Here is a 19,448-nt window from a genome sequence, read left to right as displayed (position 1 = left end):
AAAATTCTACCATTGCGTCAGCGTATGTCACTGAATGGCACAACATAATGCAGTGTACGAAACACCTGCGTTTCAAAGGCAGCTGATTCTGCTTGTAGGTTCCTACATGAATACTGATACAGGATACGAAGAGACTGAAATGCTACTTCATTTTCTTCTGTTTCATCTCTTCCTGTTTTTTGAAGGTTGTTACTGTGACACCAATGTAAAAAAAAAAAAAAGAGAAACCCAACTTCCTACTTCTAATCTGTTTCAAGTCTTTGTCCTTGTTTCTGCTTGCATCAAGTATTGACAGAAATGAGACTTTTGCTGAAATGCCTGGCTCAATAAAAGGTACGTGAGCTAAAATTATTTACAGACTAGAGGATTCCACTTCTGTATGCTTTCTGGCATTACATTTAAGGTAGGGACTTCTAGTATAATATACCATAATTATGTATGTTCAGAATGTTGAAAGGCTGCTTCTGTGTGGTACAAAAATAAACTCACTCTGCCATGTCTACAGATGATACCTGGAGACCAAGCCAGGGGATTGAGCACTGCATCTGCTTAAAAACAATGGTGCTCCTCTCAATGGTGTGTCAAAAAATTCTATGTAAGTGCAGGAAATAAGTAGTTACATGTTTAATGATTTTATTAACAATGATGGAGAGTTGCCAGTGCCTTTATACATGCCATGCAGAAGACAAAAATCTTTAGCTTGTATAATCCAAGATTATTATAATAGTGCTGATAAAATGAAGCAAGTTTTAGAAAATGTATTTGGAATTCAGGAAAAAAATTATATAGAAAAAGAGGAACACATTGGATTTAAAATGAGTTTCTACACCACCCCCTTTTATAAGAATACTTTATATTTGCATATAGAATAAGACAGTCTCTGCTACACTGATTTGTTGTCTGACACTACTCCACTTTTTGACTTTTCAGTGTTCCACACACTTACCTATGGCGTGTACCTGAAAGTATAATTTAAACCAGGAGCATAAGAATTGTATTTAAATGAAATTTTTGTTGACCAGTTTTGATAGCTAAAGAAACTAATTCAGAAAATGTTGGACTGGCCAAATCCTGGTTTTAGTTTAATTTATTGGAAATTTTTCCTTATCTAATTAGGATAAAGTTTTTATACTAGTAGTTCGATGCCACAAGTTACAAATTGAGCTCAGGACATCAGATTGATGCTCAGTACCACAGCCTGGGGGGTAACCAACAAAAGAAGTTTTTCTACTTCAGGCAAGTACTTCCCAGAATTAGCCTTGGGGTAGAATTACTTTGAGAGAAGCTATTTTTGTCAATGTACAATGAAATACAGTGGCTTTTTTTGGTAGAAAACAACAGATGTGAAAAGTATGATCGTATTTGCCAGAGTAGAATACAAGCCACAGAAGTTTCACTTGGGAAGAAAGTATCCTTTGTTTGCTGTGAAAAGCAGCAAACTACCACAGCTGGTAGAAATGTATCATTAAACTCTTAAAAGCAATGAGCTTGTGTATCACCATTTAGTTTAATTGTTGAGCATTCGTTAAAACTTTCCTTTAAATTTTCTGTAATCAATTAGGTATTTTCTTTGTAGAACATTACACAGCACTGAAATGATTCTCAGAATAACACTGTATTTTGGGCCCTAGAAACTTAATAGTATAAGCAAAATTACACAGAGAGTCTGGTAATTTGGAACTACAGGATTCGTATTAAAAACATCTGTCCACCACTAGTCCTACTAACTTACAGGCTGGCCTTGAAGGGCCCAGCAACTCTGCATGCACATGAGGAGATTCAAAGAGAGAACATCATTTGTGACACTGCAGCAGGCTTATCGAGGTGGAAATATAAATTCTGTGTTTCCACATTTTTCTTTGGGGGAAGGAGGGGAGCATAGATACTGTGACTTGTTTCGTATGATGTGGTGCTTGTTCGATGTTCTAGCTCTGTGGTATTCAGACTTCACTTCTCTTCTTTGAGCCTTGTCTCTGTAGCATATTTTTGTCCCCTTGACACTTCTTTATTTGCACATCTTTGGACAAACTACTGCATGCTTAATATCATTGGCTTATGTCTTATCACTTGCTGCTGTTTTCATTGCATGCTGTGTTTAAATTGCTGTAAATTAAGGTGACTGTATAGCTTAAGAACCATCTTAAATGGACTTGAAATGTCTATAACCTCACTTTGCAAATTAGAGAAATCTACTTTTATCCCACAGTGCTAACCACACTGCATAATATAGATCATAATTCCTTTAACAAACCATATTCTTTTAACATTCTTTCATCAGTATAGTCAACACCTGTATTATAAAGCCACTTAAGTCATCATTCCATATAGAAACGTCTGAAGTGGACAAGAGAAGTGCATGCTTGATAACAGTTTTATTTATAAAATTAATGAGAAAAGAGGACAGGCAAAATCTAACACATTGCTGTGCTCAGATCAGGTCTTTTTATGGGTTGTTTTCTGGGATTTTTATTACACTCAAATCTTCGGGTGAAGGCAAAGAATCCCACCAGGCACTGATACCTTTCCCATAAACGGCCCAGCCCTGAGATCCCTGCAGTTGGTAGCAAGTTTCTCGGTTTCCTCAGTGGCTCCTCAGCAGTTTTGCTGACACATGTAATGCACGCAGAGAAGCTAATGGCCTTGCTCATGACCAGAAGGAAAGTCAGAGAACACATCCCAGGGACTGCATTGCTGATGTTTTCTCCACTTTTCCAATTCTTGGAATAAGCAAAGCAGATCAGAGACAAACTGGAAGAAACCTTAGCTGTGAAACAGAAGTTGCCAGCCAGCCACAGAACTTCCAGAAGTGGTGCAGTGAGAAGTGCAGAGTAATAGCTACTGGGTTCTTGGTACATTACTTTTCTGTTGCTCAAGGAGCCAGTTATTTACAGTTGCATTGTGAACTACATGTAGGGATGAAATAATCAGTCAGATTAAAGGCAATACCCTAATATACAAAACTTTTTCCTTTGCAGAAGACTGACAACCAAGAGGGTTGCTTTATCTTTCAGTTTCATTTTTTCCCCCAATATACTTAATATGAAAACTACCTGAATTCCTAGTCTATTTGTTAAGATGCTAATTACATTTAGTACTGAGCATGTAACTTATTGACCTCAACCTATTCCATTTGATCATTAATAGAAAGTTATTTTCCCATTTTTTCATGTGATGTAGGTCACTTGTTTTTAGCTGTGAAGTAACAGAACTTTGCTTGAATCTCCATCCAACTTTATATCAACTTACCAGCTTTATTAGCTGCTCTAACAGTAACTGAGGAATACTCAAAAACAATTGCATGTATTATTTCAAAAATTCTCAGTAACTACAAGCAACAGAGATTTTGCTTTGAAGACCAGTAACATTGTGTGTGTGTGTGTGATATGGTACCCGTCCAAATATCAAACAACATTTATAAATAATTTTTTTACTGTTGTTCAGTAATGATTACCTGTTAAAATGGTCCATGGAAGGTACAGAAGCACCACTACAGATTATGCAGTGAGGCAACAAATTGCAGATTTCACACTTAGCCACTGATTATTATATTGCAGACAGGGTTTTTATGACGGTTTGCACAAGAACCGCCTATTATTCATAACAGCCAATGGATACAGAGCTGTGAGAATAGCTGAGTAAGAATGTGAATAAACATTCACATATCTCCTACTTTTCACCCAAACTATAATTACAAGAGGTTATGCTGATGCCTCTATCCACTCTTCCAAAGATAATTTTAAACTACCTTATTTTAATAGCTTCCTAGTTTGTTTCTAAGAAAGAAAAAGACAAAACAAATTTTTGTTAAAATAAGTAGTCTGTACCAGCACCAACCCTGAATGTATTTGGACAGATTTCATAAGAATAGGTTCACTTTTTCCAAACGCTGTGTCTACAAAATGTTTTCATCTGGCATCAAAAGCATCTAAAAATTAGCAGTATACCATAATACTGCCTTTAATTAGACAAAATTCATTAGGGCTGCACAAAAGACAGCTTTAATTTATTCCATTATTTTCCTATGATACCATCTTTTCTGCTTTGTCCATATTTATGTAAATCTCACTTGTAAAACATCAGTTTCATTTTGTTCACCTACTTTCATTTTGCATCACTTATTGCAATGTGTTTAGTCTTAGCCCATTTAAATTGGGGAAACACAGATAATAACACAGCCATGTTTAATGTCCTGTGTTTGGAACAGGTTGCTCAAAGAAGCTGTGAAGTTTTTATCCTCAGAAGTTTTAAAAACCAGACTGGATAGCACCCTGAGCAGCCTCACCTGACCTCAGTGCTAACTCTGCTTTGAGCAGGTGTTTGGGCTAGAGAGACCTCCTGTGGTCCCTTCTAACCCTGATTGTTCTCTGTATCTATATTAACATTTATAAAGGTAAATTCTTAAATTAAAAAACATGGTACAAATATGGAATGGGAATATGGTTCAAGAAAATGAAACAAAATCAAAATCAGAAAAAAGAAATCAAGAAATGAAACAAATATTATTTTTGGGATGCTGAGAGCCTCCACTTGCAACTCTGATACTCAGATGTAGTTTTAATACTTAGTACTTATTGTAGGTTTTAAGTGCAATGTTTAATGTTCTTTACACTGTACCAAATTTTAATTCCTAGCTAAGAATTGAAAGATGAATCAATTTAATTGGAAAATGTATTATTGTCTGTACAATGCCTGTATACAAGATACATCATATTATTAACTGCTAGCTTTCCCAGTCCAGCAGTTTTTGAAAGTATTTTTGTTTTATTTTGCTATCTGAAGTTTCCTACTTGTTTTGTTTCCCCTGCCTTACAGATACATGAGCATATGGCAGATAACTCTTGAAATGGAGGCACAGAAGCAGCCTGGCTTTACAGCTGCACTAGCAGATCGACCAGTCCCAACCTCTTCCCTTCAGCCTGTGCAGGGTTCTTCAGATCTCAGTCAAGGCAGTGTGATTCCTCAGCAGGAACAAGCTCTGTCCCAACCTGTGTACCTAAAAGCCCTTACCATACCGCTGTACCAGCCCGTCCAGGCAGGATGCTTTCAGCCAAACAGTCAGTTAGTGACTGGCAGGAGCTGTGTGAATCTCGACAGCAGTAACATACCTCTAATCCTGAACCGACTTGTTCCTTCAGAAGGCACAGATCAGCCTCAGCCCGTTTTTCAGAAACAACTTGGGCAAACGCTAACACTGAACATAGTGAGCATGTTACCAATTTTATCATCGCCCAATTCTTGTGTAAATGCATCTTTTGGAAGCCCAGGAAAATCAAAAAAAGCTGGGAAATATATCTGCAAACACTGTGGACGAGATTGTTTGAAGCCAAGTGTCCTTGAGAAACACATTCGCTCGCACACAGGAGAAAGGCCCTTTCCATGCACCACCTGTGGTATTGCATTTAAAACTCAAAGCAATTTGTATAAACACCGAAGAACTCAAACACATGTCAACAATACCAGACTTCCCTCAGACTCTGACAACAGTGGTGTGTTGGAGCAAAATGAGAAATCAACAGAGAGCATCACCTCACAGCAAGGCAGCAAACTACTTAGTAGCACCTGTGAAGACAAGGGGATGCAGATGAAGCAAAGGAGTTCAGAGACCAGTGCTGTAACAGACACCAAGAGACTTCATGACCTTTCACCACCAGCAACAAGCAATTCACCATTTGCTTCAGAAAATCAAGAAACAACAAATCAGTCCCTTAGTTCAAAGGCTAATCAGGGGGTTCCTGAAAGAGAACCTCAAAGTTTATCATCTCCAGGAGCTTTGCCAAATGGTCAGTGCCAGAGAGAGAAGACACAGGAGCAAAGAATTGCAACTGCCAATAAGCATATTCAGTTGCAAAGGCAGCAGGCAACCTCTTGGGAAAAACAGTGGGATTATAAGCCATTTGACTGCAAGCTAAAGAAGTGTGAGAGCACTGACTCAGGGTATCTGTCACGCTCTGATAGTACAGAACAACAGATGGCATCATCCAGCCCGTTGCATAGTCTCTATGAACACAGCACTGAACTGGAAAATGAAAACGCCTTCAGCAGCTTAAGGTGTGCCTTCAGAAGCAGCGCCAAGCCAGAGGCAGCTGAGAAAGCTACAGCCTTGATGCTCGAGAAAAAGAGGCTGGAAGAACACATTTCAAAACTTATCTCTCATAACAAAAGTGTGGTGGATGATACCCAGTTAGACAACGTCAGGCCCAGAAAAACGGTCCTTTCGAAACAGGGCAGCATTGACCTGCCAATGCCGTATACATACAAAGACTCTTTCCATTTTGACATCAGAACTTGTGATGTAAATAGGAAAAAGAATCTTTTCCTTTGTTCAGCAAAATCTACCTTTGCACCCCTAGAAAAAGGCAAGCCAATGTTTTTTCATTCCGTTCCCACCCAGTTCTCCACAACGATAGACACCACACCAGTTACACGGAGCAACTCCTTGCCAGTTGTGGAGGGCACAAGAATGGTCCGTGACAAAGCAGGTTGCTCAAAGCCTCCTTCTCTTACTAAGCAGTCTGTAAATACAGGCACTGCTGGTTTGCTGCCTAGCAACAATCTTGCTGCAAATTCGGTGGATTTTCCTAATAGCCATCCCCGAGCTCTAGTCAGACAAACAGCAGTGGATGATGTGCCACTAAGTAATGTGGCTGATCATCCTCCTCTGTCAGAGGAGTTGCAAGGAAGTCAAAAGCTTGGGGCTGGAGAGGTAATCAGTGCTAAAAATAAGAAACCCAGTCAAAGGAAGTTAAAGATGTTCTCTCAAGAAAAATGGCAAATGTATGGAGATGAAACGTTTAAGAAAATCTACCAAAAAATGAAAAGCAGTCAAAATGCCAAGAAAATTAAACAAAGGGGGAATAAGATTACAGATATTACAAGCTTCACTCCTGATTCAAAGGAATCAGTCAGCAGTACTGAAATTACTGAGGAAAGAGATGGCAGGAGCTCTGTCACTGACAGTCTCTCCTCCCTTGTGACGACAGGTTTAAACACTGGTAAATCAGAAACCTGTGGTAACAGTAATCGTATCCTACAGAATGTGTCCCCCAGGAAAACTGCAGAGAGCTTAACCTACCTAATGGAGACATCACATTCGGTAAATGCTAGTGCACGTACCGTAACGAGCAAAACTTCTAAAGAGCTTGGTGGCAGTGACACGGAGAAGTACACAGCTGGCAGCAGCACAGTGCTAGCTCCAAGCAGTTGCGAGCTCAGGCTTCAAAATGTTCAGTGTCAGCTGAACACTAACAGCAGGAACAATGACTGCTTGCCAGTACAGAGTACCAAATGGGAAAAACCAAGCCCTGGGAAAGAATCCAGTCCATTGGAATCAGATTGTGAGAGCACATCAAACAATTATGGAAACCATAGCAGGAATAAGGAAACGGGCCAGCATGCCCTGATGCCCCTGTGGGTCCATTGCAACAACACAGAAGCTGCAGGGAAATCCCAGACTTTACCGTCAGAAAGAAAAAAGCTGAAATTTGAAGTGGAGAAGACACAAAACATTATTTCAAAGTCTTGCCCTAGTCCCAGCAGCAAAAACAATGCAGAAACTGATGCAGACAGAGTCTATTGCACTAGCACTCAGTGTCTTCCCGCAGCACCGGTGAAATTCTCCAGAACTGCAGAAGAGCAAAAATTAAGCAAAGGAATTAATGAATCCACTGGAGGCACTGAGAATGTAGAGTATATGAAAACAAGCGAACTCTCCACAAAAGCTCTTAATTATAGTGATATTAACCTTCTTTCACATGCAGCAGGTATCTCAAAAGCTTCATTTGTGGCATTTTTAGGGCCTGAATTAAGGGGAAGTGATTGCAGCTCTTTTGCCTTGCACAATGCAACAGATGAAGATGTCAAAACCTGTCTTAAGAAAACAGGAGCGAAAGTACCATTTTCCAATGACAATGCTGTTGACCTGCCTTCTAAAATTCATCATCTGCAATCTGGTCATTTAAATTCAGTCCCACAACAAAATGCCTTTTCTCCAAAATATATCCTTAAATTGCCGCAAGACAGGAGAGCCTCAGATGTGTCACTTGTGCTTAGTTCAGAACAGAAGTTTACACCTTGCACATCTGTGACAGACGCTTTAAGGAACACCCCCTGCTCTTCCAGCAGTGGATCACTCAGTTCTCCTTCTAATGATGTGTTTTGGTCTCCTTCAAAAGTTGAAGTGAGACAAAAGGCCAGCAAAGGAGAGCTACGATGGAATGTACATGCAAACTGGAAAACTCCAGTATTTTGTTCACCAGTCAAGTCAGAAACAACAAATACCTTAACCACAGCAGATAACAGCTTTTATAACCAAACCTGCAGGCAGCAGGATATTGTAAGAGATGCTTGGAAAAACAAACAGAACAAAAATAGATTAAATTATCAAAGGCAAACAGAAGAGAAGTGGATGAGCATAACTACTTCCTCTACACAGACCCCAAAGAAGAAAATATGCTTTACTTCTCTGTATACAAGTAGTTTTTTAATATCAGCTGACATTAAAGAAGAGAGAAAGGTTTTACATCATCTTTGCTCAGGAAGTGACTCTTTGATAATGACATCAGCTTCTAGCGAGGGTGCGGAGCCAACCGTCATGGGAGGGGACACAGGTGGAAGTCCATTCATCCTTAAGGACATTTCACCAACACTGCAGGACATGCAGCATTTTCAGAGCTCAACAGACAACCCCACTTATTTTTGCCATTCCTTCGGCACTTATTATTGCCACACTCTCACCACTCACTGTAAAGAATTCCCAGTGCTACCCCACAATAATCTGACTTGCTACTCTGGAGGTTTAACAGTATCAAGCATGAAGAGCACCTTCCCATCACTAAATGCTGAACCTCGATTAACTTGGTGTTGTTTAACAAGAAGCCTTCCTCTGCCTGCTGAGCAGAAGGGGAGTGCGGACTCTGCTTATTCCTCCATGCACACCTGCCACAAGGAATCTAGCAATGAATGCACACTGTCAAAGTACGATATTTCTATTTTCAAAATGAAAAATATTAGCAAGACTGTGGCATACGGCTTAACAAACAGGAGTTTAAAGACATTGATTTCATCCCTTTCTAAAGGACAACAGGTGCAGGAGGTAATGTCAATAACCCTATTTCCTTTCTCAAGAGGGTAATTGTCTGACACCCCCCACCCCCCCCACCCCCTTAGAAAAATAAAAGAACTATCTAAACTATATTTATGGACATTTACAGACATTTTTTGATACAGAATTAACAATTTAGTTTTTTATAAGAGAAGTTACATTCATTCAATGCATGAAAAATACATGCTTTTGTGCAAATATTTGTTTCTTTCACTTGAGAACTTCAGTAGGAATGCTGTCTAGTGAGAAAAGTGTATTTCTATTTCTTGATTTTTCCCCTTATGAGTATACTTTATATTCTTCTGTATTTATATCCTTCTGTAACAGCGTATATATCTCACTGTTTTAATTTTAAATGAATATTTGAATTAGAGTAGGACTGAAGTAGACCGTTAATGTCAAGACTTCATTATGCTTGGAGGTACTTGGAGTCAAAGACAGACTATGTACTGGATCTCTTATCTTTTAGATACACTGAAATGTCAACCAAAATTGCATTAATATCCTGTAAAGTGTTTAAGGCTTGGAAGGTGTTTTAGGTAAGTGGAGGTAGACTGGTCTATCTGTACAGATCCTAGAACAGCTGTAAGACTAAGCTTATTTTTTATATAGGAACAAGAACACAAAAGAACATACACTATTTCTATATAGATCCACAAAAGCAGTGAGTTGTTTGATTTTATAAAAGTAGATGGACAAATCGATTAGAAAAAACTAACAGACAAATTCTAGGAAAAAATCAGAGTTGTGCTATTTAACTGCTATGTTATTCAGTGCTATTTAAAAAGAGTGTAGATTTCCAATCTCTCAGTTAATGTGATTCACAATTTTCATGTACTTAACTTTTTCCCAATATTTTCAACAGTTAAGCTCGGCAGCTCCTGGTGGTGCTTTCAAAAATATTTCAGAGCAAAAGCAGAAAACAGTTGTTTGCAAAAAGGAAAAAGTCTCAACAAAAAAACTCAAGAGGAGCCACAAACAGAAAAAGATTAAAGTCACCCCAAAATGGTAAGGAATATGGTTTTCAGCTTGCCTAGATACAGACATGATTTTGCTAAAAGGGTGTAAAAAGTCCAATATGAAGTCACCCCCAAAATCCAACCTTGTCAAAATGAGGGGAAAAAATAAATTTCAGAAAGAGCTATTCCCAGACTGCAAAGGTTCCACAAAGGTGAACTATAAAACACGTCAATATATTGTGTATTATCAGGAACAGACTTTTCTAAGCAGACCAGACATATACCAAAGAAAGATGATGACTGGCCAGTTGACTCTTATTATGCTTGAGATATGATTCTTATCTGTCAAAACTGTCAGCAATTACTTTTGTTTGAAGGGAACCAAAATACTTCAGTTTTTAATCCTGTTACAGCTAAAAGCAGTGTGCGAGAAGACCCTTTTGTCCTCAGAAGATCTATATCTTGAACTTGTATTCACAAGAGAATGCAGAATAAATATCAGGTTCTGAGACAATCTAACAAACCCATCTAGTTTAAAGGATCATTTGGTTTAAATAAAAAGCAGGAAGAATTTGAGTATAACACTGTCAAAGGCACATTGTATCAATCAGTGCAGTTTCTCCTTGTTTAATGGGAGATCGTATCAGTGGAAGATTTAGCCTCTAGTCTTTCAGGAGTGTGGGGCAGCAGAATGTCTGATTAATTGCTTCAAGAAGAAACACGTTGTGTGCATACAACCTTCTGATTTTATTTCATGACCAGAATCAGACAGAGTGCCTTCCTTGTGGACAAACCAGTGTCAGTAACTTAATCACCATGACGAGTTTGGCAAGCAGTACTGCAATTTTGAAGAATCGTAAGAACAAAAATAGAAGACTCGGGTCTATGTTGTTCAGTCTAGTGACATTCTTCTATGACTTTTTTCTGGTTTGGTTTTTGGGTGTTCTTTTTATTTCATCATTGGTTTTTGGTTTTTTTTCCCCTGCTGCTCTCACAGTTTCTTTATTTGCTATAGCAAATAAGGACAGGGACTCAATTAAGAACAGGGTCCTGAAAGCTCAGGTCATACATATTAGTAGCTAACTGGCCAAACTGTTAATTATGAAATGTAATATATTTTTCTCATACACCAAACACCCGAATAAGCATGCCTTTTTAGATTTAGTCATTACTCTGTCTATAGTGACTGATTCTATTGATGTAGGAATGGGACCTGCCAATGTACTTTGGTCTCAGTCATGAAGAGTAAGATCTAGCTAGAGTAGAAAACAAAGCAGAGTTGGATTAGTCAGTGCCAGTTCCCTAAATAATTGAAATAGTTATGTTGTTCATTAGTGATAATGAATAGGTGGCACATAAGAAGTGAAAAGTAAAAAAGCCAACAACAGTGCAATCTCGGGTGATTCCTGTGCGATTCAGGTCTTTACGAAATACGTTATTTTAAAATTCCAGGTATAGGAAAAAGGATCTATTATTGCTGAACCCTTTTCTCTTAGCAAACCATGGATTTACTGAATCCTACCAAGGAAAAAAAATAATTAAATAATTGTGCGTCTCTTGCCTAAAATCCTGATTTTTTTTTTCAGTCAACGTAAACATCTTCACAGTAGTAAATTGCTATTAGACTTAAACCTGATGATGTGTTATTGTTCTACTCTGGCTGCTTTTAAATCACACGTACTTGTTTACCCATTCAATGCCATTGGCAATGCAGGTACAGAGGGAGGCACGTGCATGGATATGCTCAGTTGAAAATGAGCCAACTAAGCAAGCGGCATTGTTTTCCAAATGGAACACTGGATGCTTTGAAAAAGGGCTGTTCATCACAACCCTGTAAATTTAGTAAGAAGTGCCATTCTCCTCAACCAAAGGTACAAGGTAAGTATTTTGGATATTTTTTAATGTATTGAATGTTTAATTTGTAAGAGAATGAACGCTAGCAGTATCTCTGATATAAACCTGTTCCACATGGAACTGCAAAACCACTTTTGTCCTTTAGCATGTTCCGTGAATAAAAATACAATAATCTTGCACATTTTCAGAACTGAATGCACCGTGACACTTCATACACATCGGTGAATTTGACAGTTAGGAGGTTTTGAAAAACACATAACCTTCCACTAGAAGCCTAGACAGTTTTAAGATGGATCTTTATCAGTTTTTGAAACAAGACAGTATGTTTGCAGTATAAAACAAGTTTGGTGTGATGACTTGCTTTCTGTGTTTCAATGACCAGCCCCCCATTTAAGTAGCAGTATTAACACAAATGATGTTTATGCCACAACCATCTTGGAAGCGGGCACAGTACCTTGGGCTTGTTCATAGCAGATATGAATAGCCGTTACTTTGCAGGACAGTAATGGCCAATAAAAAAACACCCCAAACCAAACACATAGAAATAAATGAGAAAATCTATCAGGCTTTGAATAAAGATTTATAGAAAAAATAAAAACATAGAAGCTAGTCCAGTGATATGTTGTGAAATTTAGTAAGGTCTAGCATGGGGGGGAAGTAAATATCAAAGTAAAAGTTTCTTCAACTTCTTTTCAATAGAAAATTACCTACACCAGCAAAAAGACACACCTTGTTCCACCTCAGACAAGCCACTTTGCAGAAGGAAAAAAGAAGGAAAGAATAACTCAGGAATATCTTCCCATACTGAAAATCTAAACCATGTTAAACAAAAAGACAAAATGGATAAAAAAGTAGGTATTGTACCTTAATTCATGTATTACTTTCTGTTGAAAGAAAAGATATTGGTGAAACTTGAATTATATTCAGCTGGTTTGAAGTTTAATTTGAGACTACTTTGTGTCACAGCGTTTGTTTAAAGATGTGTTAAAGTTTTTTGGGGGTTAAAATATAATTAAAACTTACTTATGTTAGAATTAGCTTTTTTAAAAGAACAATTAAACTTGCATCAATCGAAAAGGATATTTCTTGTCCTTATTGTCAGAGGACTGATTAGCACTGATGTTGGGGGTGCCAGTAGATGCAGCGCAGTGTCCTGAGACAGAGACAGTAAGCTTGAAATCAGAAAAGTGAGGAGGGTGGTAATGGCCACACAACGGTGGGAAGAGCGTGTATCCAGCATCACAACTGAATTTCTTTAGCCCTTTTGGAAGGCAGTGCTGCTGTGGTTTGAATGCTACCAACAGCTGCATTAGTGAGAGGGGTCCTTAGACACATCTGCATGTGCTGCAAATGATGCTGTTGTGTGCAGTGTCAGCACAGCTCATGGCAGCATTCTGTGCTTATCCTAATTATACTTTTCCCTGGACTTCTGCCGGCTGCACTTGAAGACACAAAGTACTGAGCCAGACTGCTGTTATGTAGCATGAGCACTGGTACTTCATGTAGCAGAAGCAGTATCATATTTAGGAATGTAATAAGTGATTTTATTTCCTGCATCTCTTGCCAATCCTCAGACATTGCAATATTTCTTACATATTCATCACAAAGACTTTCCCCTACACTGCACAAACACCATCACAATATGTATATTAAAATATCTTAATGAAAAGAACATCATCCTGGACAATACATAAGAATGCAGCTTGAAACCCCTAAGTCCTATAATCTATAAATTATTGGCATGGTCTGTCACCTACCCAAAGGGAAAAAAAAACAACCCCAAACCTAAGGAAAAAAATACATCCTTTACTACGCCTCCCACAGACATTGGGAGAAAAAAATAGTTTTCTCATCAAAAGAGGGGTGAGTAACTTGGTCTGAAGAAAAAAAATAAATAAAAAGAGTACAAATATAATCAAAGTTGTATAAATAAAGGTTGATATTATGCTTAATTACTCAGTTGATGTGAGTTATAGTAGAGGTAAATTTTTTCTACTGATATAGTCAGCTTAGTTACCATTGCACTTTTATGAAGGATGGAATTTCTCTGGATTGAAATACTTAAATGTAAATTTTTTCCCCCTCCCTAATTTCTACAGGACATTTCTGGGCAAATCAGGAAACACACAAGAACAAACTTCTCATTTCAGAACATTACAGCTCCCCTGGAAATCTCTGTGACAGCTCATTCCTTTTCACCCACCGTCAATACAGCCGTGCAGCAAGTCAGCAGCGATGTGGAAATCTGCTGTTTAGTGACACAACCGCTTGTGCACCAGCGATCAGTACCAGGGGAGTCACAGCTAAATGTTCACAGTGACTCAATGGCATCTTCTTTTTGGTCTTGCCCTTCTGATTTTACAAATTCAGGCACAGGTGACAAACTTGACAGCACAAACTCAGAGACTACTGGTCCTCTTTCCTTACATCTAGAAACAAGCCAGGAAAACATACTAAATGTAGAGTCAGAGAGTCAAAGATTGGGTATGTTAGACGCGGTGATCCAGGCCTCGGGAAATGAGAAACCTCCAGCTGAAGAAAACACATATTCGCCTCCAAAAGAAAACTCAGCTCCCGGTTCCCAGCCTGCATGTTCACATTTATTTGGCTCAAAAGCTGAGTCTCTCCCTGAGTCAGTCCCAAGGGCTGCATTACCCAGTACTGCATGCACAGAGCGGGCAAACTTTTCTCAAAACATCCTTGACCTTCACGGCAGTGCAGACAAGAATGGAACCCACTTGCAGTCCAACAGCTCCAGAAAGCCACACAGTACAGCTACTACTACCACCTTTAAAAAGCCCCCAATTACTCCCAGGTCCCCGGAGTTCAAGACTTGCTCTGCAACGCCTTCCAAGACGTACAAAAAGAGAGGTTTAGAGATGATGAGGAAGCAAACCAGAGTTGAGTACGATGACACTAGCAGTGATGACGAAGATAGGCTTGTTATAGAAATATAGCAGATAGGCTGCTAACAAGATGTTTATATGATGGCCCATTACAGAAGGAAGTACCACGGATGTTTGATCTGTATTTCTGAAGCACCTTACAATCAGAAAAGCCATTCCTCTGTGCAATAGGCAGCATTCTCTTCTGAGGAGTCCTTTCTTTCAAGGACTCAAACTTTTTCAAAAAAGCTTATTTGAAGCAAAGAGGGAGCTGGCATCACACATTTAAGTGCAAGTGGTAAACTTGTGTTTATGAGGGGTTTCCAGCATTGTTAACATTCTTACCAGTCGTGTGTAATTCCCACAAGTGCTAGCTGCCAGTGGCTATATTATTAAAAGGCTGCAGTGTGTTTATTTACTACCAACAATACAATAGCAGCAGCGTCCTCAGTACATGAGCTAAGATTTCCTGGAAGGCTATGGATGTATTCTCTTCTAGATACTCTTTTTTTTTTTTTTTTTTTTTCCAGTCACTGCCATCTGTACTGGGAGTGACACACTGGCATTAAGGGGAAGATCTGTTCCCTAAGTATCTGTGATATTGGAAGAGTCTGGAAAAATGCTGACCTTTTTCCATGTTGCACAAATGTTAATGCTTTTTTGTGACAAATGACACAAGCATGCTTTGCTTTGTGTTTTGTGCCTTTTATGCCAAGATTTGCTCAAATATTCTTGATTTCTAGTCGGAGAATATGGGTGTTAGCTATTGATATCTCCTTGTAAAATTTCTGACAAGGATTTTCACATTATATTCATCACATTGTGCTCCAACTGATGTAATCTGGAATGTTCCATTTTTATTGTAATCTTAAATTTAACTGCAATGATGCTATTTTATTGAGAGTAAAGAAGCTATATGGCATAGATTGCTTTCTTTTTTTAACAGAAAGTTTTGTGCTACGAATTCTAAAATTTACTGGTTTCTATGTGAATAAATAATGAGATATTTTAATTTGACCAAGTCTACTCACTTGCTTGATTAAACTGATCAACATTAAAAACATGCCACTTCTACATTATAGTCACATTCCATACTTCTTATATTGTGAGTTATACATAGGGTTTTAAAGATTAACCTACATGGGATATTTGGAATTGCTTTTATTTTAAACATGCACAGGTAAGCTTATATAGCTCATGCTTACAAAGAAATCTAGTATACTACATGAGAAAAATAAATGCATATGTGCAAAAAGATGCCAAAACAGCTAACAGAGATAGAACAAGTCCCATGCAGTTCTTGTGTTTTCAGATGTCTTACAAACGTGCCAAGACTTGAGGTTGTCCATACAGAGCTTCACCTTTAGCCTCAAATTATTTTCATAATTTTATTGTTGGTACAGAATACAAAAATCATGATCAAAATACCAATTCCCCATTCTAATGTGTAAAAAAAACCCAAACCAACAAACTTAGGAAAAAAACCCCTATCTTCCACAATAAAGGATAAATCATGAAAGATATTTTTCCTTTTCTAAAGAAGTTACAATATTACATCAATTACACCAATAATTGGTATCAGGACTGCAAGGAAAAAAATTGAGGAATACTAGCTTAAGGAATTGTGCATTTTTATTCTCCTACTTTACTTCTCTTTTACCAAGTGCTGGGGCTTTATAACAATGGTATTACAACCAATCTGTTGGGTTATGGTGAGAATTTGCAGCTCAGACATACAGAACCCTGTGAATCTGTTCTTTTGCTACACTTGACGGTAAAACTGAGGTTTACAGAAGTCTGTCTGTCTCCACACACCGCACAATGAGGGGCTAAGGTGAGGTAGTGGCCTCCTGAGCTGGAGAAGTTTAGTATTCAGTGCTCAGCAAGAACAGGCATATAGGCACCAGCGACGGTGGACCACAAGGCTGTGTGAATTCTGTATTTTGTTGATTGACATAGAGATGAACAGAATGATACAGCTGTAAATTGTTCTTATATTAGACTTTTCTCCTTATCCTGTTAAATTATTTTATCTTAATAAAGATGAAACATGAAGATCTTGGTGCATGCACTAGTATATAGTTCAAGCATACTACCATTTACTGATTCTTAATAGCAATTACGCTAAATTTCTTAAGTCTTCCTCAAACCTTAGCAGAAGAACTAACATGTTACTCTGGAAACTTCTGAGTTAGATTACTAGCAAGAAAAATGCTGATAACATTACTAATACGGTAAGTTTCACTAGGTCTGGTATCACAAGGACAAGAAATGTCAAAGAAAAAACTCTTGAAATCTTTTTTGCTCTGTAGTATTTGTGCTCCAAGACAAACTGGAGAGGTATTTGGGTGAATCCAAGGCTCAAGAATTTAAACAATGTGAATACAAAGAAGTACACTATTATATCTCCAAACTGGGAGAAAAAGAGGAAGAAAAGAGGAAGGAGGAAGGCGGAGGACATGCCATTAATATAGCCACAATATTGAATCATTCAGTTTTGGAACTTTTTTTTGACAGAATCACTCAAGGTTACACCTGGATTCTGAATCTGTAGAAAAGGCAGGAACAAAGGAAATGCACTGTTTACAGAGATATCCGAGTCATGGTGTTCCCAGAAATACCGTTGGCCAAGCTTTACTGAAGGCTGTGTGACTGCTGTCGCACAGGTACTCGCATGAGTATGTTCATTAGATAATCATATTAACAACAAAGCATATGCCTGGTTTCAGCTGTTTTAGCTTCAGATCTTTTCCATCTTCATTTTCCAGCTCCCTATATATCTTTTAACAGTAGTATGGATGACATGAAAGTGGGGGTTTTCAATTTTTAATCAGAATTTTCAACTCTCTGACATTCCATCAAAAAAATTGACAAAGCAAAATTTCAGAATGTTCAAAGTTCTGAAAAGTCTCTTAAAAATTTATAGTATTTTAAAGCTAATGGAAAATTTCCATACTTATTAAATCTATCTGATCCAGCTGTAAAGAAAAGCTTCGACAGCAACCTTTAGAAAGCACAGTACAAGAAAGCCATTGCATCAAACCACACCAGCAGCCTCCACAGCTGTATTCACCTCTTGCTTGTGCAAAAATTTTATTATTGTAATGTGTGGACATGTGATGAATATGCTATATGAAGTTTTTTGCATAATGTTTGTGGCTAAATGTTGCATTTTAAAGTGGAGTTTCTAAATCAGTAATTTAGAAATATTTTAATGACAGATGCAGAAGTGCTGTGCATAGAAACATTTATCCTGTGTATATTTTACAGCATTAAATATAGATATTTCTTTGTCATACTACAGCTGTAGCTGGAAGAAAAATGGGACAATTTGAGGTTAGCTGTGAAAGTACATTTAAAACTCTATTTCCTGACAGAAGTAATTTGTGATATTTTAGCTGAGTATACAATATAAAAATCTGACCTAATGTTAGAGTCAAACCAAAAAATCGTAGTTCTTTACAAGCACCAACAGGTCTATGGCAGCATTTTTAACAGTATTGCTACAGAAGGTTGTGACTTTAGCACAACTCCTTTTAGCCTTAACAGCCCTTGGAAGAGTAAGGTCTGAATCACATATGTCAGTGTGTGAGGATTGTGAGAAATGTTCTTGGTTTAAGTTAGGGAGCTCAAGGATTTCACACATCCAAATCCAACTGGCCATATGGCAAACAGTGTATTTTGGCTTTCCAGAAGATGCTGTAGCCACAGAAGAACAGACAAGGCTATACAGGCAAATCATTCCCCACCTTTTACACAGCAAAAGTGTCAGCCATGCAGCGATGTCTTCAATTAATTTGCAAGAAGCTGAACATCAAAGCCACATGAGGGCACCAGGCACAGAGGAAAATCTGTGTTTCTTTATCCTTCAAAGTCAGAGCAGTTCTGATGGATCATTGCTTTGCTATAAGCAAATTTGAAATTCCTTTGCACATGAATGCATCTCACCAACTTTTTTCTTCATCAAAGACAGCAAATGAATAAGGACTGCTGATCACTAAGATCTATATTCAACACCTACATGTACTCAAATAGACTTCACATCAGTGGAAGTTTCCGATTCTTCCTCTTTAGATATGAACAAACTGATCCTTACTGTTTCAAACTTTTATATTAGATCTTATTAATTATCAATACTTCAGTGATTTGCCTGGCAAACCCCAACTCGTACACAAGGGGGGGTGAGAGGGGTGGGAACCAACCAGATCAAGCCCAGAGATCACCAACAAATATAAAGATATGCCTTAAATACACAATTTATGAGAAAAGATAACAAGACCTGGCCAACTATCAGAAGCGAAAAATAAGGGAATATGCATAAAAAAGTTCAGTAGGGAGGACTATTGTAGTCATCTGTCTTCCATATCCATTCTGGGAGGACATGAAATGATGGGCTTAATTTGCAGCTTATAAACCAGATATTAAGAAAAGGTTCCCATTTAAGGAGTAACCAAGCATGTAACTTAGTTTTTCTTATTATAGGTACATGGGGTGGGCTGACCCTGGCTGGCGGCCCCGCGCCCCCCAGCCGCTCTGTCCCTGCCCCCCTCAGCCCGGCAGGGACAGAACGTACAGCGACAGGCCCGTGGGTCGGGGTCAGGGCAGGGAGAGCTCTCAGCCATCACTGTCACGGGCAAAACGGGCTCCACT

General features: G+C 38.3%; 1 protein-coding gene across 1 annotated transcript; it reads left to right on the top strand.

Annotated features, from left to right (window-relative positions):
- Nucleotides 1–249: 249 nt before the first annotated feature.
- ZNF831 (zinc finger protein 831) lies at nt 250–15,769 on the top strand. Its single transcript, XM_037403367.1, has 6 exons — nt 250–333; nt 4,813–9,091; nt 9,966–10,108; nt 11,774–11,937; nt 12,613–12,764; nt 14,013–15,769. Exons 2-6 carry the CDS (start codon nt 4,817–4,819, stop codon nt 14,868–14,870), a joined length of 5,592 nt encoding a protein of 1,863 aa, XP_037259264.1. The 5' UTR covers nt 250–333; nt 4,813–4,816; the 3' UTR covers nt 14,871–15,769.
- Nucleotides 15,770–19,448: the final 3,679 nt, after the last annotated feature.

Source organism: Falco rusticolus, chromosome 10, assembly GCF_015220075.1.
Source record: "Falco rusticolus isolate bFalRus1 chromosome 10, bFalRus1.pri, whole genome shotgun sequence".
NCBI classification, from domain to species: Eukaryota; Metazoa; Chordata; class Aves; order Falconiformes; family Falconidae; genus Falco; species Falco rusticolus.
This window is presented reverse-complemented; position numbering and strand designations above follow the sequence as displayed.

Bases quoted from the DNA above. Each gene is read 5' to 3' on its own strand.
- ZNF831 (XM_037403367.1), top strand. From the start codon at position 4,817: ATGAGCATATGGCAGATAACTCTTGAAATGGAGGCACAGAAGCAGCCT. The intron at 10,109-11,773 runs GTAAGGAATATG...TTGGCAATGCAG, and splicing joins ATTAAAGTCACCCCAAAATG to GTACAGAGGGAGGCACGTGC. The intron at 12,765-14,012 runs GTAGGTATTGTA...TAATTTCTACAG, and splicing joins AAGACAAAATGGATAAAAAA to GACATTTCTGGGCAAATCAG.